A 24,909-nucleotide genomic window follows, 5' to 3' on the forward strand; every position below is an offset into this window, starting at 1 on the left:
GCTCTGACGTTATCCCGAAGTTGACGCTTTCTTGCTCTGTTTTGTTCTGTTGTTCTGTTGAGTTACTCATTATAAATAAAATAAATACCTTTTCTTTCCCCATTTTATAATAATAAAAAACCTAGATGACTTGATAGCTATAAATTATTATCGTGCTTGTCTACTTCTTGCTCAATACAATCTTTGTCGGAAGGAAGAGGTTATCACTCTCCTCTCCTATACAATACAGAGATCTATCTACATACACACATACATACAGCTATTATTATTATTAGCTATACAATCAACTCACAATGGCAACTGTCGACACCCTCCTCAAGGACGTGGCCATCCTCGGCCCTCTGAACGACCAAACCCGCAAGATCCTCACCAAGGAGGCCACTGCGTTCCTCGCCCTCCTGCACCGCACTTTCAATCCCACCAGAAAAGCCCTCCTCCAGCGACGCATCGACCGTCAAGCTGAGATTGACCGCGGCACCCTCCTAGATTTCCTCCCAGAGACCAAACATATCCGTGAAAATGATGCCTGGAAGGGAGCCCCTCCCGCTCCAGGTCTTGTTGACCGCCGTGTGGAAATCACAGGCCCAACTGACCGGAAAATGGTCGTGAATGCGTTGAACTCTGATGTGTATACTTATATGGCTGATTTCGAGGGTGAGTGGTTTTTATTTATATCTTTTGTACATGTTCTTGCTTTTGTGGAAGTAAACGTTGGTTTTTGGCCTCGGGCTTGGAGGAAGCGCAGAAGGTGGATGCAGTTTTGATATTGCTGGCGGTTGTCTGAAATCGGCGGGATAAAGAACAAGAACTGGAATCCAGCTAACATAAGATTCAATTTCGCAGACTCAAGTGCTCCCACCTGGGAGAACATGGTCAATGGCCAGGTTAACCTGTACGATGCCATCCGCAGACAGGTTGATTTCAAACAAGGTGGAAAGGATTACAAGCTGCGCACCGACAGGAAACTCCCAACCCTCATTGCCCGCGCCCGAGGCTGGCACCTTGAGGAGAAGCATATGACGGTTGATGGTGCTCCCATGTCCGCCAGTCTTTTCGATTTCGGTCTCTATTTCTTCCACAATGCCAAAGAGCTGGTCAGCCGGGGCACTGGCCCTTACTTCTATCTCCCCAAGATGGAATCTCACCTTGAAGCCCGTCTGTGGAATGACGCTTTCAATCTGGCGCAGGATTACATTGGCATGCCTCGCGGCACCATCCGGGCCACTGTTTTGATTGAGACTATCTCTGCTGCTTTTGAGATGGACGAGGTGAGTTGATGCCTGCTACTCTTTCTTTTTTTTCCCAATCGGGTAATACAACGTCCTGTGCGAGAAGTTTTTTTCTTTTTTCTAACGGGACCTCGAAACCAAATCAGATCATTTACGAGCTCAGAGAACACAGCTCTGGCTTGAACTGCGGCAGATGGGACTACATCTTCTCCTTCATCAAGAAATTCAGACAGAACCCCAATTTCGTCCTCCCAGATCGCTCAGATGTCACCATGACTGTTCCTTTCATGGATGCCTACGTCAAACTCCTCATCAAGACCTGCCACCGACGAGGCGTTCACGCCATGGTAAGCAATATCTGAAAATCCCCTCCTCCACCTCCTCCCCCCCCTTTACTCCTTTCTCTAGAATACCCACTCACTAACTACCAAAATATAGGGTGGAATGGCCGCTCAAATCCCCATTAAAGACAACCCGAAGGCCAACGACGCCGCCATGGCCAGCGTGCGTGCTGACAAGCTCCGTGAGGTGCGCGCCGGCCACGACGGTACCTGGGTCGCCCATCCCGCATTGGCCAAGCTTGCCACAGATATCTTCGACCAATACATGCCCACCCCGAACCAGCTGTTCGTTCGCAGGGAAGATGTGCACATCACCGCGAATGACCTCCTGAACACCAATGTCCCCGGCAAAATCACCGAAGAGGGCATCCGCAAGAACCTGAACATTGGCCTGTCGTACATGGAGGGCTGGCTCCGTGGAGTTGGATGCATCCCCATCAATTACCTTATGGTTCGTCCCCTACCAGCGCAAACACGATTGAAACAAACACACTCCCGTTTCCTATCCCATTGTTGCCCCAGGCAGAAATAACCCAGCTTCAAAGAAAAAAAAAAAAAAAAAAAAGAAACTAACAATCCCCCTTTTCAACAATAACAGGAAGACGCCGCAACCGCCGAAGTGAGCCGCAGCCAGCTCTGGCAATGGGTCAAGCACAACGTCACCACGGCCGAGGGCAAGCGCGTCGACAAGGGTTATGCCCTCAAGCTGCTGCAAGAGCAGACCGACGAGCTCGCCAACAAGGGCCCCAAGGGCAACAAGTACCAGCTTGCCGCCCGCTACTTTGCCGGCCAGGTTACCGGCGAGGATTATGCTGATTTCTTGACATCGTACGACCTCCTTCTCCCCCCTTTCTTTCTTTCTTTTTTTTTCTTTTTCTTTTCTTTTCTTTTCTTTTTTTTTTTCTTCTTTCCCCCCCATCTCATCTCACCTCACCCCGGAGACATTCTTTTCTTTTCTCTTCTCTCTTTTGTTTCCCCATTTATTTCTAACGCCTTAACTCTTGCAGGCTCCTTTACAACGAGATCTCCGCCCCCGGCAGCGCTGCCAAGTTGTAAAAGATTTAACGCTTTCCGCCTCCGATGACGCAACGACAGTGTACAGCCAATACAATATGCTTGATGGAAGTAGTAAATATACCAAAAAAAAATAAAATAAATAAATAAATAAATTAAAAATAAATTAAAAAAAATAACAGCAAAAGCCGGGCCCCCCAACCTGCCGAAAGAAAGATGGATGAAGCCGCTTGATGGGTTGGGAGGGGAGGAGAGGGCGACCTTGTTCGTTGGGTTGTTATTTTTCAAGGAAAAGTGAAATTAAATAAAAATACGAAGTAAAAAAAAAAACAAAAAAATGTCAAAAAACGAATCCGGAACCGGAGAACAAGAAGGGGAAGGACAAATTATAATTATTTCCTATATATGTATATTTATTCCCAACCAAATGTTCTTATTTCCTACTATTTTTTTTCTTTTTATTGGTTTTGAGGGTAACCTGAACACAATTCACAGAGATTGATTACCAGCTAGTTAGTTTCTTGTCACTATATTTACTCTTTCCATGAAATGAATTTATATCACGTCTGTACTCTATAGATAGATCTAGCTGCCTCCCTAGCTACCTGCATTAGTAGGCCAAGGCTGACCTGAACCCTCAATGTGTCGGCCGGCGCTTCGACGAACACCAAGGAATTTGGCATATTTAGTGATGGCGAGAGTGGTGGGATTGCGATTGCAGTCACCACCAATGGTTTCGAACTATCGCTCCTTTATTGTCTGCTCGTTTGCACAGTCTATCTAGTCTGGCATTCCCCTCAACCTGGCCGGAACTCCACGCCCATTATTTACTAGCACGGGCAGTGTTCTGCTCAGCGCTTCTGCCAACACGCGGACTTCATCAGAGTACCGAGTACGCCTCTCTCAAAGGAACTTGAACCTATGTCGGGACGCGAGTGTGAGTTTTTACTCAGCCATAGTATGTATGCTCATTGGGATCTTCTACTAACCATCGAAGCATTGTTTACCTACACTTCCGGTCGATGGCTGCACCTTGACAAGCCGTAGCGTGATGCGCGCTACATCAAATTCAACTTTGATCGCCTGTGTGCGAGGGTACTTTCTCTGTGCCCTTCTGCCACTTCCATTGAAAGCTACGAGAAGGTTGGGGGGGGTTTAGTAAAGCATTCATTATGGAAACCATCAGCGGGAGACGGGTCGTTGCGAAGCTTCCCATGTCCGTTGCTGGACTAGCAACATATGTGACCAGCTCAGAAGTTGCAACGATTAGTTACTTATTTACTGTAAGAATAAGAGATGTACATGTACATGTACATAGTAAGGTGTGTTCAGAGCTGGATGTTAACTTGTGTCTACAGTGCAACGCCACACCAAAATACCAATTCCAGCTCTTCTAGACTAGAGCGATGACCCTACTAACCCCGTTGGCTTCTCATACCTCATACATTAATTATTATGGACCATGCGGGCGGAGTTGCATTGCAGGTCGTAATGGGATGAGCTGCCACCAGACAAGAAAGTAAAGACAATTGGTGCAATCTGCACAAGCATTGCACCAATATCCAAGTCCAATTTTCCTGCCTATGGCAGTCTCTATTTTGCGGACACGGCATTTGTCAATGCTGGTTCGAAGCAGAAGCTTGAGAATGATTCTACATTCTGTGTTGGCCCACACTGCAGAAGTACGTTTTTGGGACTGCGATGTTGGGGAACCGAGATATTATACATACAAACAACCAAACAGAGGGCCATGTAAGAAGATATTTAGATAGCCTTTACTCCTCTTACCAGTATCATTCTTATTTAACTGACTTCCCTAGGGCGTGATCTCTCCTCATACTCTTCTGCTCTGATCGATGCTGGCCTTGCAAGACTGCCCCCACGGGAACATCCCCTTCTTCGTTAGTAGCGCGCGTCATACCAAGGTTCCGTGGACAAGCACTTAAATCTGCTAAAAGTTGGGCAAGCTCTTTTCCCTAGCCTTATAAAACACCCAGCGATCCAGCCCAACTTCTACGCCCACCCTCTTCCACCCAGACCTACACAAGAGGAACATCTTTGTCTCCAAGGACAACCCCACAGCCATCACTGGCTTCATAGACTGGCAGTCCACCAGCGTCGAACCGGCATTCGAGTACGCTTACGACGTCCCTGACTTTGCAAGCATCCCCCCCAGCGGGGCCATCAGAAAACGCCGAAACAAGTCTCTGCCACCAAGCGTCTGAGCTAGGGCGGGCCATGCTAGCTCCGCTGACTACAAGGTGCAGCCAGGAAGATTGACGAAAGACTTTTCCGGCCCGCTGATCTATCGCCACCGGACGTGGAGGGATGGCTTTGTGCCATTTACAACCGAGCTAATGCGGTTACGGGAGGGGTAGGGGGAAACTTGGGGTTCCAGACGTCCCGCCCCAACCCCCGAGGAGCACGCAGTTTACGAAGAACAGCTGGAGATTTATGAGAAGATGCTGGAATTTCAAGCAGGATATGGTCGAGACGCTGCGGGTGGAGAGTGACGGCTGGATTTCTGTGGATCGCTGGGAAGACATCGAGCGGGCGCACACATACTTTTTTGATACGCTTATGGCCAGCATGGAGGATGAAGGTCCAACAGTTTCCCCAGACCACGAGCGTCCCTGTTAGTGCAGACGGTTGAGGATTCAATTGGTAGTGGGCCAGGGAGACCAAGACAGATAGATAGGATAGATAGCTCTGGAACTTTCGCTCGCAAAAAACACTCGAAATTCATCCCATGACATGATATGTATGATATGGAAGACAGCCAAGATAGGACACAACATATCTCGCAACTAATTCTAAGCCACATAGAAAACTCCTTTACCTCTCTACTACAACCACGCCTTCCCCTGCTTCCTGTCTTAACTCAGAAGAGCAGCCATCGAAGATATATATTGTGATTCAAAGAAGCGTGCTGCTTGAGGCTTTCAACGTCATTCAGCATCTCCAAGCAGAGCTGATCTGACTCTCAATGTATAACTACTGTTTATAAACAGATGCTATATTTAAATATCAGTGATAATAAAGAATCTACGGTTTCTTCCTCCTGGCCAAGGTCAGGTGATCGGGCTACGAGCAGCGAATTTTGACATTAACTAGCAAAGAAAAATCTAGATACACTATATACTTCTCCAAGCAGACCTTAAAGCACATGTAGAGCACCACACTACATCGCTCCATTGTTATTGAGCGCTGCAGACGACATCTTACTCCATGACATGACATGAATATGAAAGAAAATGCCCCAAGTTGTCAAATCACCACAACCACATACAAATCATGATATCCGACCTGCCTCTGAACCATTTGGAAAATATTTTACAATGCATATGATGTTTTCAACACTCAAATCTCAAGACGCAGAAGAGTGAAATTGCCCAAAGAAAGCCCTTCTTCCTCCTCGATTTGTTTATTTTTTCCTCTTCTCCTCTTTTTCTTCTCACATACTTAGCAACACCTTCAGAGCGTTGTGTTGTGCCGCAGCGCCAAAGACTTTGTATGCCTCTTCGCATTCCTTGAACGAGAAGCCTGTGTGAAGTAGGTAATATTTTCAGTATGAAAGTCCCTTATTATTATTATAGGCAGTACGCAATGTGGGGAACTCGACTCAAGAAGGAAATATATAGGATTGTGGCCGCCACTTACGGTGCGTTGTGAGCTTGGAGGTATCCAGTCTGCCGGCTTGGAAAAGCTTCAGTAGCATTGGAGTCGTGACCGCGTCCACAAGCCGTGTGGTGATACCTGTTGGATTTAAACGGGATATGGCTCAGCAGATGTTCTTCTTACTAGGGCTTCAAGTCTTGGATGCTGGTAGTTGTGCTGTAGCCCCCAAATCGCCAGCGCGCATATTGGGGGATGTCCATGTTCTCCGCGAACGAGGAGCATATGGCACATGGCACGCAACACGCAACACGCAACCACGTAGATGTGGTATACTTACAGATATTCCGATCCCATAGCTTATCCAAAGACAATTCAACCTTCGTCCCATGCACGCCCACATTTGCAATAACACCCCCAGGCGCAACAAGTTCCTGACACAGGTGGAAAGTGTGAGGGATACCCACAGCCTCAATGACGGCATCAAACCCCTGCCCATCGGTCATCTTCAACAAGCTGTCCACAGCCTGCTTGGAATCCTTACTATTAACCGTCTCGTGTGCCCCGAGATTCTTCGCCATCGCCAATCTCCCATCATCCACATCCACCATCACAAGCAGCGCCGGCGAATACAGCATCGCCGTCATCATCACGGACATGCCCACCGCTCCGGCCCCGATAACAGCGACCGTGCTTCCCGGCTGAACTTTGCCATTCAGCGTCCCACACTCCATGGCTGTCGGCAGCGCATCGGACAGCATGACCGCAGCCTGCAGGTCAACCGTCTTGGGGAGCTTGTGCAGCGAAGACGCCGCATGCGGGATGCGCACGTACTCCGCCTGCGTGCCGTCGATCTTATTGCCTAGAATCCACCCGCCCGACACGCAGTGCGACGACATCCCCTTGCGGCACGCCGGGCACGCACCGCACGCCGTAATGCACGAGATGAGCACGGCGTCTCCGCACACGAAGCCCTGGACGCTCGAGCCGACTTCCTGAACCACGCCGACGCCTTCATGGCCCAGCACGCGGCCGGGCTGGGCGGTGGGTACGTCCCCCTTGATGATGTGCAGGTCTGTGCCGCAGATGGTGGTGTGGGTGAGTTTCACGATGGCGTCTGTGGGGCTTTGGATCGTTGGGTTGGGACGCTCTTCGATGCCGACGACGCCGGCGCTTTTGTAGACGAGGGCTTTCATGCTGGCGGGGCGAGTGGTTGTAAACGTTGCTTGCTGGAAAAGGGGGAAGGGGGTAGAGAAGGAGGAGGAAGAGGAGGAGGAGGAGGCTGCAGGTGTATATTTTTGAACTGGCGCTGGGAGGAGGGAGGGGCGGAAGGGAAGCTGGTATTTGTTATACAAGGCTCCGCAGTTCAAGAGACGTGAGGATGTCGTATAGCTTCTAGTTCCAAGTCTTGCAGCCAGTGTCGTCAATGACGCTTTCGTCCCCAGGGATGCGTAGGATTGGCAGCACATAGCCACTTACATATATACACTTGAGGCTCAACTATTTACTAAGATACCATGACTCCAAATATAAACCTGCGGACTGAAACGGACCCATCATATTTAAAATGTCGTCGCGGGGCTACGGGAAATTAGGTTTAGATGATGGCAATGATCCAGATAACTAGAGGTCAATGACGACAGAAGGTTTCTTATCCAATCAACCCCGTTCCTAGGTCCCGTCCAAGCCGTGTGGCATGATTTACGGGAAGACTGAAGCATTCGCTTGACATCTATGACGGATGCCCACAACCCGACAAATCATTTCTACGTAATTGGGGGCAAAGTTGTGGGGAATAATTGAATGTAGCTAGCTGTTCGGTGCATGCGGAGAAGCTACGTATGGTAGCTAAATATCCCAATCTACATACTTTATACTTTATGCAAAAGGTTCACTGACTAGGTATTATTTATTGCATGCCCAAGAAGCCAGAAACAAAGTTCTGAATCATCCTCCCAAATGTATATAGCCTCTGGTCCAACTATATATAAGAAGAATTAGATTTATCCCATCAGCCCCCACACATTTCCCTTCCTCCCCGCTAAAGAGAAAAGCCCTAGCGTCATATTTTGCCTCTCTAGTATTTAATGTTTCTTAATCAATTCCTCCGCCTTATGCTCAACTTTGATCACGGCGGCCTTGACGGGATCGGTAGCTTCGTGGGTCATGTCCTTCAGTGCCTCTTTAGCCGACCCATCGACAGCTCGTCTATGCAGGAAGATACGAGTAACTTGCGTGAATCCCACGCATCCAACGAAGAAGTTAACCGCGGCGAGACTGGGGGTTGATGTTAGGAACTTTGACCATCAATTGATAAAAGTGGCTCACGACAATCACACAAGAAAAACATATAGAAGCGACTAAGCGTCGCGCGCCAATTTTGGGAACAACAATATTCAATCGACAATGTGGCATGGTACGACGTACAGGATATTTTTTGGTTTAATGACGAAACACCATCGCGTCCAGATTGCGCCGGTGGCCATCAAGGCACCGTTCTGAGTTAGAGAGAGCTTGTCGGCGGGTCGTGTGAGATCAGAGAGGCCGGCTAGAACGAGGATCCACTGCAAATGTAATCAGCATGCCGCTGGCTCTTCGACACTGTAGTGATGTCCCATAACGATATCCCGTGTAGTTATATCGTGCGGGCAACCGCGCTTTGCGAAAAATCGGAGGGGAATAAATGTGTATGATATCACACCTTCATGATCGGGGCCCTGCAACATTCACGGGAAAAGCGACCCAGGTTAGCGGCAGTTTTCATCCCTAATTGAAATGTAAAAACGGGTAGTGAACCGTTGAGATTTGATATCATACCAGAAATGCACCGTCTTGAGGCCGATGGGACTGTTCCATGACCGCTGCAGGAAGCTCTGTTGGGGAGCAGTGGACGAGCCGGCTTCAGTGCTTTGGAATCGCCGAGATCTCAATCCATGTCTGCGGAGGGGACTTGATAGGTTCTGGAAAGCAGATCTGTAGTTCTGGAAGAAGCGCAGGCCAACTCTTGAGGTAGACATGACGGGCGGAGATGTTTGTCTGTAAAATGTTATGTAGGGGGGTGGGAAACGGGGGAGCGAAAAAGCGTTGGTTACAAAATAGTCCAAGGAAGGAATGTAAGAGAGAGGAGAGAAAAGCCCGAGAAGCAATGTAATAAAAGTAACTACACCAAGGAAATAGATCTCCTTTCTCTGGTCTGTTGCTCAGATATTCTATCTCGACATCGACGCGCGCAGTCATAGTTCAAATGCGAGCAATATCTTGGTCTCGGCGCTCCGATGTTCGCCCCTAGTCACGTGGTCTATCTGCTTATGTAATATAGTTGCATGATCACAATTGAGAGCTTCTGATGGTCATCAAACAACTTCCGGAACTCAGATCGCCCTTGAAACCTGTCCAAGAAACAGCTCAATTGAGCTCTAAAGCCTGCCGTTAACCTCCTATAAGGACGTGTGTGGGAATCAGCCTTCATCCTTCTGACACTACCCCCGACTCGGACCCGCCCGCGATGTCTGCGAGATACGCCTTCAACAAGAGCTTGAAGGAGCTGCGGTTCCTCTTCTGCAACTCATCTCCTCACAGCGATGCGACCAGGTATGAAACTGGTGTCTCCAGTCTCTCGAATATAGTATTGCCCACGGTGTTCTGTTCCATAGATTTTTGACTGACTGTTTTGGGATTGGATGTGTGGATATAGAGCGTTCCTGAAGCGCGCATACCCAACCATGAAGAAAAACAACCCACACGTACCCGTCATGATGCGGGAGGCATTTGATACTGAACCAAGGGTGTTTGCGAGATATGGTATGTGTGTACGGGGCTATGAGGGGGTTTATACGTTGTTCTTTGTTCTATTCGCAATATATGTTAACTCTTTGTCGTTTTTCGCAGAATTGGGGAAGGAGAAGCAAGAACCCCTCTTAGGTATGGATAAATTTCATCACCACCACAAGTTTGACTGTGGACAGAACTGACTCTGGCAAACATTTAGGCTTGACAGATAAGGAGATTGAGGAGAAAGTTACAGCTTTGGTGAAGGACTCAATATAGTCCGCGCGCCATGATTTATCTTCCTTTTCCGCTGTTTCTGTACATATATATACACGACTCAAAATAGAACAATGGCTCCTTCCACATCCAAGAAAGATACGATGCCTTTATTATCCAACATTCAAAAAGCATGCTATACGCACTGAGAAACCGAGACCAGTTGGGGGTGGAAGGGGAAAGATACCTCCCCCGTCCCACTCCACAAAGAAAACAAAAGATGAAGGAAAAGCTAGAATAAGAATACATCATCCAAAAATCCAAATCTCTTTCAGTCCGCGCCAACCTCCCCAAACCTAAACTGCGCCCAACTCATGCTGCCCTCCTCCAGAGTCCACAGCCGCTTCCCAACATCTTCCCCCGCAGCTCCCGCTCCCACATGGATGGGCAACAAATGGTCAAACGTGGGGTGGGCCTGCCGCGCATCCGCGCGCTTCAACAGATCAACCAATGCCTTCTCCCTCTGCGCCGGTGGCGTGGTGACAGCGTCCTTGAGCGCTTCGTCAAAACTAGTCGTGTACGGCATTGGCTTAGAATCTCCGTACGTTAACCGGAGGTCTCGCAGGTTGTGCACTGCCATTCCAGAGACGATGATCTGGATGTTCTCCTCGCGGAGTTTGGCGACGGCTTGGCCCAGGCGGTAGTGCTGGATGGGGTCTTCGGTTTTGAAAAGGGAGACTTGGACGATGGGAACGTTCAGGGGGTTTTGGTCAGTGTTGAATGCTAAAAAAAATGGATCAATATTTTCATTGTTTTAGTGCTCAATTTTTCACCAAGGTAGTACTCCGTACAATACCCTAAACCGTGGCTGGAAAGGGGGTTGACTATTGAGGACATACCGCATTTAAAACTAGCCCAAACACCATGATCCAGTCCTCTCTTCACTCCCTCCGCTTTCATCCCTGCTCCCCGAATTGCGTCTATCACTTTCTGCGCGATCTCCCTACTCCCCACGTTGGGGAATTTCTCTTCATAATAATGGCTGGGGAATCCATAGAAGCTACATATAATCTTCCGGGTTAGCTCAGAACATGCCGTGTCTATGTTTCTTCCTGCTCATTGATCCTGTTTTCCTCATCAATGAGCAAGTGAAATATCCGCCCAATTTTCGCCCGCTGCAACTGGCATAGGAAACCTCCCAGGACGACGAAAAGGGGACTGGCAAAGTGAAGTAAGAAAGTGCAACATACTCATATATCAGCTCAGTGATCTCAGCATTGTTCACCTCGACTGTATCTCTTAACGCTTGCCAGTGGGCGGAAAAAACGACCACGGCACGAGGCTTCACCTTGCTAGTGATTTCCCGCCCGATTTCCTGCAGCTTGCGATGGGCTGGATGATCATGGTCGTACATGATGTTTGGCTAGTTGTGAGGTAGAGAAATGTTAAGCATGGAAGGTGCAGTAGTTAATAGATAATAAATTCTTCAAAATATAGGGAGAGGGGGCCATGAAGGTTATACATCCCCGGTGGAGATTCAAGTAAGTGAACAAAATTGAAAACTTGATAGATTTGGAGATGGACGTTGAATGCAAGCAGCAAAAACTCAGACAAAACAAAAGTATGGAATAAATAAACACATAAATAAATGAATTAACGCACCCCTCCATGACTCAGGAAATAAACCGGCGTCCTCTCTAACGGCGACATTGTGACCTCAACAGCACGGCTCCTCTCTCTATCCACTCCAATCTTCTTGCTTTCTGCTATCGCAAAAGAGCTCTTTACCCCCCGTAGAAGCGAGGGGGTATCAAAATGTGCCACGGGGTCCCCCCACCTCGTCCACAGGGTGCCGTCGGAGCGGTAAGAAATGAGGGAGACAGGGCGATGTAACTTATGATATTAGGAGTCCGAGAAGGAGGACAACGCTGAAGAGGGATAGAGCGGGAGGTTCGATGTTGGGCATGCGCTATGCATAGTATACCAATACCTATATCTCTATTCTAATTTTATTCTCTCTTTCTATGGCAGGTATAGTTCCAAGGTTGGGCCGGGGGGGGTGTTGGATCCCCGATGGGATCTGCCAGAGGCCTGACTGCTGTCGCCCGCCACCCCAAAGTGATTCAAGGGCGTTCGCTGAACCCTATAAACAAAGACCACGTAGCTGCTAGATTCCTTCTTAAATATAACCAACCATCTTCTCCAACATTATTAATAGTGTAACACCGCCATAATTCCGTGCTGGGGCCAACACCATTATTCTCCTCTAACCGAAGTGAGGGAGTCGGGCTCGAACATCTTGAATATATCATCTGGTTGGAAGGGAAAGGAAAAGAAAAATGTCTGCCAAAAAAAAAAAAAAAAAAAAAAAAAAAAAAAAAAAAAAAAAAAATCTTTATTTCTACATATTCCCATAGACAAAATTCCACACGTCGATTTATTTGGCTATCATGAATAAAAGAAAGCCTTAATGCGTCCCGGTGTACCGTTATATCACAATCTCGTCCGTAAACGCAAATACCCATCCTTATAGTGGTGGCTTGCTTGCGCCCTAGGGCCTACCGTTACAACTGCCTCCCCCCTATTATAGGGCTTGTCCCGAGCCCGAGCGTCTAGGCTCAGGGCACACAGCCCCGTATTTCATATCCCTAATTGACAAGTTCCAAAATTCAATATCCAGTCTTTAAATTCCATGAAGCATGCATGGGGGGTGGATTGGTCCCAATAATGAGTAAAGGAATATGAAACAGAAAGAAAGAAAAAAGACACAAGAAAAGTAAGGTAAACGTGTGAAGTGAAGCTTGAGAAGTAAAACATAAGAATAGATGCAAGAAGAAATATAATGGTATCATTAGTATGTACGTAGTTCTGATAGGGCGTTTTCAAAAACAAAAAATAATAAAAAATAAAAAAATAAAAGGCGAAGAATAGAGAAAATAGGGAGAAGAAGGGGGAATAAAAATCAAGAAAGAAAAAAGATATCCAGAAGCTTGAAGTACAAACTTCATTGCCCGAATGGCTTCGTAGAAACAAAAATAGCTTCAAGGAACACCGACCATGCTCGATAGGACGGAAGATAGCTGGCTAGCTGCTTCATACATGTTTTACATGACGACACAGTCGCCTTGGTTCTGATTGTTGACGGCGGACCGCGAAACTCGCGTTTTCTGCATTTTGGCGCCACCACGCTTCAGATCCTCCAGACGCTCGCGGGCTTTCATATGGTTTTGTGCTAGCAAGAAAAGAAAGGAAGTTGTCAGAATATGAGGCCTGGATGAGTAGATAGGAATTGCCAAACCACGAAAGACGAAAAGGAATCCATTGCAAGAGGGAGAAACCAAAACTCACCAGACGCTTTCCAGTACCACCTCTTGGCATCTTCCAAATTGGCTGGAACTCCAATCCCAACTTCGGTATAATAACCCATCGCATACTCGGCCTTCGCTAACCCCGCCATGGCTGCCTTACGTGCCCATAAATATGCCTCCGTGTCGCTCTGTTGCAAAATTCCCTCTGCCCCAGTAAGATACCAGCCAGAGAGTGACAGCTCAGCCTGGTGCTCGCCTTGCGCAGCTGCTTGCGAGTACCACATGATACTCACGCGGGGATCGACGGGACATCCCAGCAGGCCATGCTCATAGGCAATACCGAGACGGTATTGCGAAAACTTATACCCAAGCTCCGCGGCTTGTTCCAAGAGTTCTCGGGAATACGCTTCATCCTGGATGACAGCGTCGATTCCATTGGGGTTCTCATATAGCAATGCTAGCTCGTGGAGCGCATGGGGATTACTCTCGTCCGCGCGTTCACTGGCTCGTTTCAGCCAGGATACCCCCTCTCGAGGGTTTCTTTGTTGTCCTAACAGACCCTTCAAGAGGATCATACCCATCTTATACATTGCAGGGGTATCCCCCAGTGCGGCAGCGCGCCTATACCATTGCACAGCCTTCATTGGATCCCGCTTGGTGCCTCCACCACCTTCATAGCCCATCTCACAACAGACGGCCAGTCTGTAAGCGGATTCTGAATGTCCGGCCTTCGCACCAGATTGGTACAAGGAGAACGCTTCTTTTGGATCAACCTCTAGACCGAGTTGGCCTTCGCCGTAACAATCTGCCAGATAAAACATCGCAGGCGGGTACCCTGCGCTCACTAGTTTCTTGACTATTTTGTGGGCGTCAAAAATATACCTTTCGCGGTTCTTGTTTCTAGTTTTTAAATCAGCCCTTCCGTTGTCATCTATCAGGACCATAGAAGCTTCAACCAGCTTTTTAGCAAGGAAAAGTTGAGCTTTGTGATCTGATGGATTACTCTTGGCAGCGTGTTGAATACGATTGAGTTCCTCGTGGGTTAGGGTTGCCGAGGCCGGTCTGTCATGCGCCGCCGGGGGTGGGGGCGGGTGTCCGTGGCCCGGTTGGCCTTGTGGTGGCATGGGGGGAGGGTTATCGTACTGCCTGATTGGGGGTGGTTTCCCCCCCTTATCTAGACCGGGGCGGAACGGAACCGGGTGACGAGGAAGCGCATCCAGATTTTGAGACGGGTTATCTATAGGTGAAAAACCACCGGACTGATTGTGGTACCCGCCTTGGTCTTCATGATAGTGCATAGGCGCGCCTTGGCCTGGAGGGCTGTATTGCTTGGGTGGTGGTCTGGCGCCATATCCACCCATCCCACCTCCGGGATCTCCATGATATGCAGGTCCAGCTGGCATACCTCCAGTTGGTTGGCGTTGGGGATAAGCACTAGTCGAGGGTGGGCCATAGTCATCTACTCCCTGACGGTGGTCGTATGCTGCACCGGGAGAGGGAGGAAGGTCAAACTGGAACCCCGCATTCTCAAATTGATTTGCTGGCGAATGTGCGTTGTTGCTTGAAGCGGGTGCTCCAGGGCGATAAGCAGTGTAACCATTTCCAGTATTAGGAGTCGACGACCCATTACCCCGTGGTGTATCAATAGGCACAATATTGTCATCAGCAACATCCGCCATTGCGCTGAAATTCGGCATATCCGACTCTCCTGTATCATGGGGTCCTAGGTAGGCATCGAGGAAGTCATCTGGCAGGTCTCTTCCATTGTCCGTTACGTCGCCCTCCGAATAAGATACGATGTTTGGGTTCGAACCGCCAGCCGTGCCTAGAGGTGGCATAGGTGGTTCCTGCCATGTTTGCTGTCCTGGATACTGCGGGCCAGTCGAACCTTGGCTAAGTGGCATCGTCGCACTCCTCTTTGGTCCCATCGGAGGTTCAACGCCCGATGGGTGTGCCATGTTTCTGCCGCCAGGTGCCCCACCCCATGGTGGCAGTTCCTGCTGTCTTTGTCGAGGAGGGCGGCTAGAGTTTGAGGTATGTGGTCTTGGTTCAGGGGGTCCCATAGACGGGTCATTTATGTCCAAGTTAGCCATTCGCCTGTCGAATTCGTTTGAATTCCCCCGCCTCCTTGCTGGGAAAGTAGGAAACGGATTATCAGACGGGGATTCTCCCTGATGTGTAGGCGACAACGGTGGCGCATCGTTAGCTGCGCAAATCTGTCAGTACCGGAGGAGGCCACGAGCAGGCATCATTGCGTTTCAACTTACGATGTCTTGGCCTCTGCTGGAGCGGTGGAGGTCGAGGGAATGATTTATCAAAATTAGGTGGAAGTGGTCCAGGTGATGGTCCAGGCGGTGGTCCTGGTGGTGGTGGCCCGTTCATAGGGCGACGCTCGCCATATCCATACCGGTCTGGTGGTGGACCTCCGCGCCCTCGGTTCGGAGGACCATACTGGCCATAATTTCCACGACCCCGTTGTCCACCACCACTACCACCACCTCCTCCACCTCCACCACCACCTCCTCCATATCCCCGGCGATCATCGTAGTATTGTCCACGGTCATCGTAGTTCGGATTTCGAGGCCCAGGCCCAGGCCCATAGCCACCCCGTCCCCGCCCTTGATAGCCATAATTCTGGGGTGGGGGGTGTGGTCTGTCGTTGTACTGTCGTGGAGGAGGGCCTCCCCTCTGCGGGTATGCCATGATAGGTTATACGAAAGGAAGGTGCACTATCCAAACAAGGCCTTCGCGCTCTGGTTTCGTAGATGTCGAAAGCTTAGGAGAAATAAAAGGCTGCGACAAATATATAACCTAGCAAACTAAAATTAGCAATGAAGCATTTACTTTTTCTTAATATAAAATATATATACTAACAAGGGGAGCTCTGGTTTAAATCGGTACCGCAAAAGGAATGTAGTAACAGCAGGGCAAACCCTTGAAGCGTGAAGTACGTTCACCAGTTCGAAGTATAAGGGTGTATCCAAGTGTAGAGGAAACTATCGACAAGTGTCCCTTGAATCGTAAATGACTCAGATCTATTCCAGAATTTACAGACTGGGTGTATTCAGGTAGAGATAGATGGCTGCGCGCCGGAGGACGTCGAAATGCGACCACGAAAAGAGTGTTCCCACCAGCAAAATCAACGTTGATGATACTGATACAAAAGCAGTGGCCAGCAGATAGCCCGCTTTATCTAGTATCAGGGGAGAGAAACGAAGGACAAGTTGTTGAGCTGGCGTTGCGACGTCTCACATGCCCCTATGCTCCCGGTAGCACGAGAGGGGAGGAGGGGAGGGGAGGGGGACTGGCCGTAACGCAGCCAAAGGGGCAGCCAATCACAATTGACAAACGTTTGCTCTGCTCTGGTGCAACCATGCCAGCGCCTGACAGTAAATAAAAGCGCGCAAGAGAGTGCCTATCCTATGGAGGCGACAGAGCAGCAGAAGAAACATCGCAGACGAGAGCGGAGAAAAACAAGATGAGGCTCGATGCCCCTGCAGAAACGTGACCGCGGTATTACCCATTACCCACTGTGACACGCTGGAGACGGAGCCAAAAAAACAGTCGGCGCCCGTTATTAGGGCGGGCAAGGGCGGATTGGCCGCGATCTGTGGGTAGGGAGTGCCTAGGTCGTTATCCACGGTATCCGTATTACGCAATACTCAATTATACTCGTCTCATCTTTCAAATAGCTATTCCGTTGTAATTATATAACGACATGAGTTCTGCTCACTGTTCAGCAAGCAGGGGAAGAAAGAAAGTCCTCCAGAATGTAGTTGGTTGGGAAATAGACTTTTGTTCCTGTTCCCGACTCTCGAGCTTGCCGCAAGTGCTGATGTGGGATGCTGGGGTGGGATATTATTATTATTATTACTCGGTACTCTGGAATCAGCCACATATAACTCATAGAAACACGAAAAAAGAAACCTAAAATAAAAAAATAAAAAATTGGAAAATGAGCCGAAGTATATCAACTTTGTGGAGCGGGACGTGGCCCTGTCTCGTCGTCGGGATGACCAGAGGGGTTTGTCCGCACCAGGCGGCGATCTCGATGACAAGGCACATTTCTCTTCTGTCCTTAGCGTATGGAGGTTTTATCTAGAGTACCTGCTCGGGGGCTAATAAGTATCTAAGTTATGTCGAACGACATGGATATTAAAATAGTGATAAGACAGAATTCTGCTTCAGTCTCTTCTTCGAATCCCTTTCCCACATTTCACCCAACGCCATCGCCCTGATATGTTTACAGATCGCTATCAATTCAAAACAATATCACCACACAGAGCTATAATAGCTGTTAATAAGGGCATAGAGAAAAGAGCTCTCCCTAGAAGGAAATATTCTCCGCCCATCCCGCAGTGCAGTGGATGATCTTCAATAGAAGAATGTATCGGGCGCCAATGCGTGTTCAGGAATGATCCAAACTGCGGGCGTAAAAGAAGAAAGTAAGAAGTTTGACATCGGAAAGGGGATAACTATCCGATTTCTTGTTTGGCTATTATCCCAGGTCGTTTCACCGTTGTGTCAGGCAGGCTGAAGATTTTCGCACCCAATTCAGGATTGTGAAACACCATGTCCCGACGAATGGCATGGATGAAAGCTCCATGATTAAGGATCGGCGTCAAATTCCAACATAGCTTGGCTAGTCCATGACGTCGCGATTTCGGTTTGCAGGAAACCTCATGATCCTACCTGTGTAAGGTTCGTCTCCGTTGTTATTTATCATTTGAGATTTTAGCGCCTGTTCCTTGCTGTTTCGTTCACCGCACAACCTGTCCAGATTAAGGGAGCGGATGAATGAATGGCTGCTGGTTGACGCAGGAGCAGTTTCTGCTGTTGCCTCCATCACAGCTTTTGCGTTTGAACCAGAGAACAAGGGCGAATGAGGAGATACATCACCGCCCCTTCGTGCTTAGTTCGCTGGTCTGATGTGTGATTTCGCAGCCAACCAGCGCGAAATATCCGCAGACTCGACGGTATCCATGTTGACTTCAATTCCAAACAACCCAGAGGGTACAAAAAGCTAACACCTCCGCCTCTTCCGCGCAACGACCTTCTGTCCTGCGCAGCTGATATCTCTGTTTTTGGACGGCTTCTGCGCAAGCATTGCAGGATCCTGTCCCCTCTTCCCCTTAATCACCGCCAATCTGTCATGAAGTTTTGGCAAAACTGGTCGCAAAACAACACTGTACCCCCGCAGAAGCTCCATCTCTCGTTGGCCCTGGGATTTCATCAACAGGACATGTTTGATCGGCAGCATTTGGCAACGGATTTGGCTGTTTTCTCTGGCTCCACAGAGTCCGTAATTGATAGGCCGTGTCGGGATCAGGAAGCCCTTCATAATTGTAGAAGATACAGACAATGACAAGCGCAATACGAACTAGCCGTATCCCAGATTCCCATCCTATGTAAAATAATATGAGCAAGCTATCAAAACGCTCCCTTTTGACTAAAGGGCCTGCACCGCCACATGCCCGCCCAAGTGGCTGATGGATGGCTAACTAGTGACTCAGCCACACCCCTCTCAACTCCGCAAAACAAGCTCCGAATTCGAGAAAGGATCCAATATCTGATCACAAACAGGCTATCATCGCTCGCTGCGCACCAACCAGCACACAAGTCGCATTACCATTCACTCTCCAAGAGCACAGTTCCCGCAATCCGGAATAACTGGAGCCACCCCCCTTCCCCATTCCCCCTTCGCCTGGCCATCCCGCATATCCTTCCCTGTCGATCGCTCTTCCGTCCCCGAATCCCGCTTCAGTCGCAAATAGGAAACAGACGGGCGGGGAAAATATGCCTCGACTGGTTACTACGGTGAAAATGGTGGGCGCGTAAGTCTTCGCTCCCTTACACAACATATCGTTAGTTTCCCCCACGTATCTGGATTGAGATTGACAAATATCTATTACAATAACAGAGGAGCGCTGCTCTGCATTGGCGGGCCTCTCCTCGTCGAGTACGTGCGGCCAACAGAGGAGGAGCTGTTCCAGGTACGCCAATATATCCACTATCCACACCCTATCACGTCCGCATCTGAAGAACAAGGAACAAGTCGCATACGCTCCGCGCATGTCTATGACGGAGGAGAGTAGGAGTTTTTGTTTTTTTCCATGCGCGCAAATTCGAGCTGGAATGAATGAATGAATGAATGAATGCAAAAAGCTGACAGGAAACCCGCCCGATAAATACAGAAATTCAGCCCGGAACTCCAAAAACGGAACCTTGAAACGCGTGAGCAGAGACAGAAGGACTTCGACACCTTTGTGACGCAGTTAAAGACGCATGCGAAGTCTCATAAATCCAGTACGTGGGGGGGTGCCCTCGGGTGCTTCGCTTCTTGTTTTCTTTACTCATTTGTATTTTCTAACACCAATAAACCACAACCTTCCCCCTTCCCTTCCTTTCACTGCGTTTCAATCTTGCTTCCAAATCAAACCTCCTCCCTCCCCCCAATTAATACAACTTTCAAAAAAAAAAAAAAAAAAAAATTAACCTCCCATCTTTACGATACGCATAGTCTGGCACGCCATGAAGGAAAACGAAGCCACGAGCCGGAGACAACTGGACATGCGACGAAAGGAGGAACAGGAAGAAGCGGAAAGGCAAAAGGCCCAGATCAGAAAGGAACTTGCCGAAGGATCGTAGCTGGGCTCGTTTTATTATTTACTCCGCCTCCCTTCTTCCCCCGGACGCCTCAAAAACGATTTACGTCCGCTTTTTTTTTGAGTTTTGTGGACTGTTGACGTTGTCCATCGTGTATCATATCACCACCTCACACCACCTAATTATTGGCACAACAATTGAGCCTGGTTCACCAGGCAAGAAAGGGACTCCTTTCTTCATCATCACCAGACCCCGTTCTTGATGAGATGGGAGAGTTTTGCATCGCGTGGGAAAAACTACTTAAAGGAGTTATGGAGTTTTTTTTTTTTTTTTTCTTTTTGTCCCAATTGGAAATGAAAGAACCGCAATTTTATCATGTAAATATATATGTATACAAAATTTCCATCGAATTTATACAACTACAACAGATTCTTTGATATGTACTCCTTCATAGACCAGCACCAAAGCCCATATTACATCAATCCAAGGAAGATTTTCGTTATCTTATCATCTCTCTCGATCTCCATCCCCAGCCCATTAGACTTCCCTAGGCGTATTTCCTGTATGTGAACGTTTAGTTAACCATGTACGTAAATGTACTTAAGCGAGCAGAAAATATTACACATACGAACTCAAATGGAACGCGAGAGGAAGGAGTAGCTAACCAAGGACAACAAAAAAAGAAACAATTAAACAATTAAACATCATCTCCCCGTTTTCTCAGCTATGCAAACTGCACATACGTGATATTCAATGTGGTCACAGTAAACCTATACAACATGCTAGATTAGATAGCACTAGCACTTGATACATAAGCTCGCCGGGTGAGTGCTTGGTTTTAAACTTGGCAGTTGGCCAAGACACTGAAGAGAAAGAAAGAAAGGGCTTCATGAAATAATAGTAAGGAGGAGTTTTGTTAAAAGGGGAATTTTGGATTTTAAAAAAAAAAAAAAAAAAAAAAAAAAAAAAAAAAAAAAAAAAAAAGATAGAAAATCTTGTATGAAAATGCGACGGGTAGCGTTACAAAATAACCCATGTGGGCCCAAACCAGGATAAGTTACAGAGAAAGGAGAAAAGGAAGAGGGGGTGAGGGTAGAGAAAAAAAAGAAAAGGAATGCAAGGACAAGAAGGGAATCAAGTGACGAGGACATTTGCGAGGAATGGGAAGTGGGATTAGATGGTGAAAAACGACATATGACGCAGGGATATAAAAATAAATATAGAATAATAGATAAATAAATGAATAGAGGTTGTGTGTGAAGTTAAGCAATTGGAAAAAGAGAAATCGATAAGAAAAATACCCTGATATGACGCCCAGTTCCCACTCGATTCGCAAGAGAGTAAAAAATAAAATATATAAAAAACGAAAAAAAAAAGAAAAGGGAGGGGGGGGGGGAGAAAACGCAACGTTGAAAGGTCAATTCCAACATGACAACAATAGAGGAAGATGGAGAAAAAGTGACTGCTTCATTGGGGTAACTCGTCTTCGTCCACCTTCTCACCCGGAAAGGAAGAGATGTCGCTATCAGAAATAGGAATGGCGTTGCGGTGGCAAGAAGCGACAGAAAATACTAAGGAGTCTTGAGCGAAGCTTCTGGATTTCTCTCTCTACCTTTGCTTGATCCTTCAATATTCAATTAACACGCCGCTGATTCCGCCATACGCCCAACTATTTCCGTCCTGGTTTAGGCAATCAACCACCACGCACCGCCAAGAATGCCCAACAAGATTATCGACGTCACAAAGCCAGCACCAACTTTATCGCCAGTTGTAATTTCAGAGAATTCAATGGGTACATCATGATCACGTCTTCCCGCATTGGGGTCACCCTTGCTGATACCGGTGTTCTCGTCCGCGGGGCCGGAAACAAGATCATACAAGTTATTTTGGATAACCTCCAGCGCTGACATTTGTTCGCCCACGCCGTTTAAACCATCCCACTCGGCGAGCCGCGACCAGCGCAAGCCACACACATGGTCAGGCCCGCTGCACTGCTTCGCGGCAGCTTCAGCGGACCGCTCCAGCATTGGCGCGATCAGGGGTTTTGAGAATGGGGCAAGCTTGATGGTCTGACCCATCCAGCGGGAAAGGTAAGCTCTGAACGACCGCTGGTCGGTATCACACAACTTATCTTCCCGAGCGTCCTCGCAGACGACTTCAGTCATGATTCGACCCTTGCGTTCCGGGAAGAAAGTAGTTTCTGTTTGCTTGATAGTTCCTTCAAGGCGCTCTTTCCAGGCCGTCTGTTCCTCGCCGGTTGTCTATGTCGAGCGAGCAAAAAATTAATATTTATGCTGGGAGCGCGGTGACTACAGAATAGAACAGAGGGAATGGCTACTCACCATGTTGTACATAGCGGCAATTCCGGACATGTAGACACCGGCGTTGTAAGTCCAAGGGATGGGATTGCGTTTGGTGCAGTTTACATTGTTATCATCGTCTACGCCATCGAAGTATTCGTACTTTGGGCTAATGAGTCCAACGCCACTCACCCAATTCCAGGATGATTCTGCCCACCTGAAGTACGTCTCATTCCCTGTGTACCGCGCAAGTCGAGCAGCAAGATTGAAGAAGCATCCATTTGAAATGGTATTTTTGTAATGCCAGCCAGTTCCCCAGGTGTTAATGGACCACTTCAGGCCGCCATTACAGGTCTCATTGTGCCACCGCTCTGCTTGTGTATGGAAAACTGCTTGAGCCAAAGCAAGCCATTGCGGTTGGTCGGGGGGGGGATTCGGAAATTTCGCCTCCGCGGCACCCATAGCAGTTATGCCCCAAAACCCCTGATCGTCGTTTCCCGAGGTCTGGGACTGGTTAGCAGGCTGGAAGTCTTTATTTCTCCCAACTTGATGAAGTATTGCCTGCATTGTAATATCGTTGAACTGGTCGTCGTCGGTATAGTACCAGTAATCAACCAAGCCGCCGAACATGGCGCCGGCCTGCCACCAGTAGTATGGGTCGGGCAAATTACCAGGCACGTCTCCTGGTCTCCAACCAGTGTAATAGGAAACCATTTTCTCTGCAACCGTTTTCGCCGCATTCTTGATCGAAGCTGAGAGCAGAAAGAAGTATTAGGTCCATGAAACCGATATACAACAGAAGAACAAAAAAGACGGAAAATAAGAAATTTATATCATACCTGGGTCTTTAATGTCCAAAGGAATTGGTGTCTGAGCCTGAGCCACCTGGGCCCCTAGCAATGTAAATAATAGGAAGGTCGTGCATGATTGACTTGCCAAAGCCGACGACACGGACGGAAAAAGTTTCATCGTTAAAACGACGAAGAATTTAACGCGGAACGAAGGTCTGAGATGATATCAGAGGTGCCGGTCGTCCAGGGAGCAGACGAGGGCGGGTGTAGCGCTTGAAAGTGATGTTCAGGTGGACATCTGCGAAAGGGTTATTGAGGTTCTAAGAGTAGATGGAGTTTTCAGCCGTGTTCCGCTGTTGGACTCGAGTTCAGTGTGCCAAACACGAAGATGCAAAGGTCGGTAACAGGAGGCGCAAAAGAGGCTTCTAGATCCGTTGTTGAACAATTCTGCGGGCTCAAGGACAGGAGAGGCGAGGAAAAGGAGGGGAGGGGAGTCTGATGGAGGAGTTTCTGAGTGACGATGATAGGACAAAACCATGTGTTACCAACCAGCAATATAGTTATCCAGGCAGCAAGGGAACATGAATGAAACGAGTGAAGCTGATAGATGAGAAACGGACGGGAGACGGGGGTGTGCTGGTAGGGTAGGGAAGCTGGCGGACAGATGGTGGTCGGTCGAGAGACAGAGGAGATATGTAATGCCGGAGATGGAGATAGAAAGTTAGGCGGGCGTCAGTTGTTGTGGTCAGAAGCTGGGCTGAGACACTTTCTTGGTATTTGGCGGGCGGTTACGTCGATGTTGCCCCTGGCTGGCCGCGTGTCGAGCCTATTTCCCGTAAGTTACCGGACAGGTAATACCTGTGGGTCCGATTAGGTTTAGAATTATAATCAACTTTAAATGTTAATATCTCAATAAATATTCATTATGTTAATTTTTTAATTTGTAATCTATAAATATCAAGACTTATAGTATAATATAATTCAAAATTATTATAATATAATTAAAATTGATCAAAATATAAATTTAATTATAAAATAAAATAAAATACAGTAAAATAATATATATATATATAATATATTATTAAAAATAATAATTCTTATATAAATATATTATAAGTTAATAAATATTAAATTATTTTATATAAGAATTTTATATTTTAATTTTTAAGAATTTTATATTTTTTTTATTATAATTATTTTTATAAATTACAAATAAAATATTGAAAATTCTTGAAATTTTAAATTTTAAAAAACAATTTATTAAATATAAATATATTTAAATAATTTAATATAATAATTTATTTAAATTATAATTTTAAAGTATAAATAATATATAGTTATTACAAAAATAGTATTTTAAAATATTAAATTTTATATAAAATTTAATAAAGATAATATTATAGAGTAGTTAATTATATTATTAAAATTTAACTATTATAGTCTTTTATATTTAATAAGTATTTACTGAGTAATCAGTGAATACTTTATTTATATAAAAGTAATCAGTTTATAAAGAGAGAATCTGATATCTTTCTTAATTATTACTTTACTAAGTAAATATTTACAACTTAGTAGAGCAGTTCTATAACTAGAGAAGAAATATTACATATAAAATAGTAGTATCTTCTATTTAAGATTTCACAGAAGATGAATAAGAATTAAAAAATTAAAGAAAATTAATATAGAGATATTAATCTGATTAAATCTTATATATATTAAAA

General features: G+C 47.0%; 11 protein-coding genes across 12 annotated transcripts; 4 read left to right on the forward strand and 7 right to left on the reverse strand.

Annotated features, from left to right (window-relative positions):
• Positions 1–293: 293 nt before the first annotated feature.
• BDCG_06769 (malate synthase, glyoxysomal) lies at positions 294–2,626 on the forward strand (the record flags this gene model as incomplete). Its single annotated transcript, XM_045422521.1, has 6 exons — positions 294–654; positions 844–1,268; positions 1,376–1,576; positions 1,668–2,021; positions 2,169–2,398; positions 2,578–2,626. The coding sequence occupies 6 exons, from the start codon at positions 294–296 to the stop codon at positions 2,624–2,626; spliced, it is 1,620 nt and encodes a 539-aa protein (XP_045278146.1).
• Positions 2,627–3,756: 1,130 nt separating this feature from the next.
• Positions 3,757–4,809, forward strand: BDCG_17386 (uncharacterized protein; the record flags this gene model as incomplete). Its single annotated transcript, XM_045426517.1, has 2 exons — positions 3,757–3,867; positions 4,582–4,809. The coding sequence occupies 2 exons, from the start codon at positions 3,757–3,759 to the stop codon at positions 4,807–4,809; spliced, it is 339 nt and encodes a 112-aa protein (XP_045281827.1).
• A 784-nt stretch (positions 4,810–5,593) lies between these two features.
• BDCG_06770 (alcohol dehydrogenase) lies at positions 5,594–7,801 on the reverse strand. The gene is made up of 3 exons (XM_045422522.1): positions 6,540–7,801; positions 6,245–6,340; positions 5,594–6,127 (listed from the first exon to the last, which is right to left on the reverse strand). Exons 1-3 carry the CDS (start codon positions 7,666–7,668, stop codon positions 6,039–6,041), a joined length of 1,314 nt encoding a protein of 437 aa, XP_045278147.1. The 5' UTR covers positions 7,669–7,801; the 3' UTR covers positions 5,594–6,038.
• Positions 7,802–7,866: 65 nt separating this feature from the next.
• Positions 7,867–9,432, reverse strand: BDCG_06771 (uncharacterized protein). The gene is made up of 4 exons (XM_045422523.1): positions 9,017–9,432; positions 8,901–8,916; positions 8,627–8,763; positions 7,867–8,476 (listed from the first exon to the last, which is right to left on the reverse strand). Exons 1-4 carry the CDS (start codon positions 9,214–9,216, stop codon positions 8,284–8,286), a joined length of 546 nt encoding a protein of 181 aa, XP_045278148.1. The 5' UTR covers positions 9,217–9,432; the 3' UTR covers positions 7,867–8,283.
• A 272-nt stretch (positions 9,433–9,704) lies between these two features.
• On the forward strand, positions 9,705–10,246 carry BDCG_06772 (NADH dehydrogenase (ubiquinone) 1 alpha subcomplex 2; the record flags this gene model as incomplete). The annotated part of the gene is made up of 4 exons (XM_045422524.1): positions 9,705–9,790; positions 9,894–10,000; positions 10,088–10,120; positions 10,188–10,246. 4 exons carry the CDS (start codon positions 9,705–9,707, stop codon positions 10,244–10,246), a joined length of 285 nt encoding a protein of 94 aa, XP_045278149.1.
• On the reverse strand, positions 10,206–12,522 carry BDCG_06773. 2 transcript variants are annotated; one of them, XM_045422525.1, is made up of 4 exons: positions 11,846–12,522; positions 11,434–11,606; positions 11,083–11,243; positions 10,206–10,966 (listed from the first exon to the last, which is right to left on the reverse strand). In XM_045422525.1, exons 1-4 carry the CDS (start codon positions 11,891–11,893, stop codon positions 10,515–10,517), a joined length of 834 nt encoding a protein of 277 aa, XP_045281828.1. In that variant the 5' UTR covers positions 11,894–12,522; the 3' UTR covers positions 10,206–10,514. The 2 variants fall into 2 exon arrangements, with proteins under 2 accessions (XP_045281828.1, XP_045278150.1); XM_045422526.1 differs by having other exon boundaries at positions 11,434–12,522.
• A 53-nt stretch (positions 12,523–12,575) lies between these two features.
• On the reverse strand, positions 12,576–17,434 carry BDCG_06775 (chitin synthase activator). Its single transcript, XM_045422527.1, has 4 exons — positions 16,366–17,434; positions 15,759–16,302; positions 13,532–15,697; positions 12,576–13,415 (listed from the first exon to the last, which is right to left on the reverse strand). The coding sequence occupies exons 2-4, from the start codon at positions 16,192–16,194 to the stop codon at positions 13,288–13,290; spliced, it is 2,730 nt and encodes a 909-aa protein (XP_045278151.1). The 5' UTR covers positions 16,195–16,302; positions 16,366–17,434; the 3' UTR covers positions 12,576–13,287.
• A 699-nt stretch (positions 17,435–18,133) lies between these two features.
• BDCG_17387 (uncharacterized protein) lies at positions 18,134–18,337 on the reverse strand (the record flags this gene model as incomplete). The annotated part of the gene is made up of 1 exon (XM_045426518.1): positions 18,134–18,337. The coding sequence occupies one exon, from the start codon at positions 18,335–18,337 to the stop codon at positions 18,134–18,136; it is 204 nt and encodes a 67-aa protein (XP_045281829.1).
• Positions 18,212–20,792, forward strand: BDCG_06777 (assembly factor CBP4). The gene is made up of 4 exons (XM_045422529.1): positions 18,212–19,325; positions 19,412–19,484; positions 19,686–19,797; positions 20,012–20,792. The coding sequence occupies exons 1-4, from the start codon at positions 19,288–19,290 to the stop codon at positions 20,137–20,139; spliced, it is 351 nt and encodes a 116-aa protein (XP_045278153.1). The 5' UTR covers positions 18,212–19,287; the 3' UTR covers positions 20,140–20,792.
• Positions 18,515–18,832, reverse strand: BDCG_06776 (uncharacterized protein; the record flags this gene model as incomplete). The annotated part of the gene is made up of 1 exon (XM_045422528.1): positions 18,515–18,832. The coding sequence occupies one exon, from the start codon at positions 18,830–18,832 to the stop codon at positions 18,515–18,517; it is 318 nt and encodes a 105-aa protein (XP_045278152.1).
• A 278-nt stretch (positions 20,793–21,070) lies between the features above and the next one.
• On the reverse strand, positions 21,071–23,968 carry BDCG_06778 (glycosyl hydrolase family 76 protein). The gene is made up of 3 exons (XM_045422530.1): positions 23,237–23,968; positions 22,440–23,149; positions 21,071–22,358 (listed from the first exon to the last, which is right to left on the reverse strand). The coding sequence occupies exons 1-3, from the start codon at positions 23,364–23,366 to the stop codon at positions 21,783–21,785; spliced, it is 1,416 nt and encodes a 471-aa protein (XP_045278154.1). The 5' UTR covers positions 23,367–23,968; the 3' UTR covers positions 21,071–21,782.
• Positions 23,969–24,909: the final 941 nt, after the last annotated feature.

Source organism: Blastomyces dermatitidis, assembly GCF_000003525.1.
Source record: "Blastomyces dermatitidis ER-3 genomic scaffold supercont1.7, whole genome shotgun sequence".
In the NCBI taxonomy this organism is placed as follows: Eukaryota; Fungi; Ascomycota; class Eurotiomycetes; order Onygenales; family Ajellomycetaceae; genus Blastomyces; species Blastomyces dermatitidis.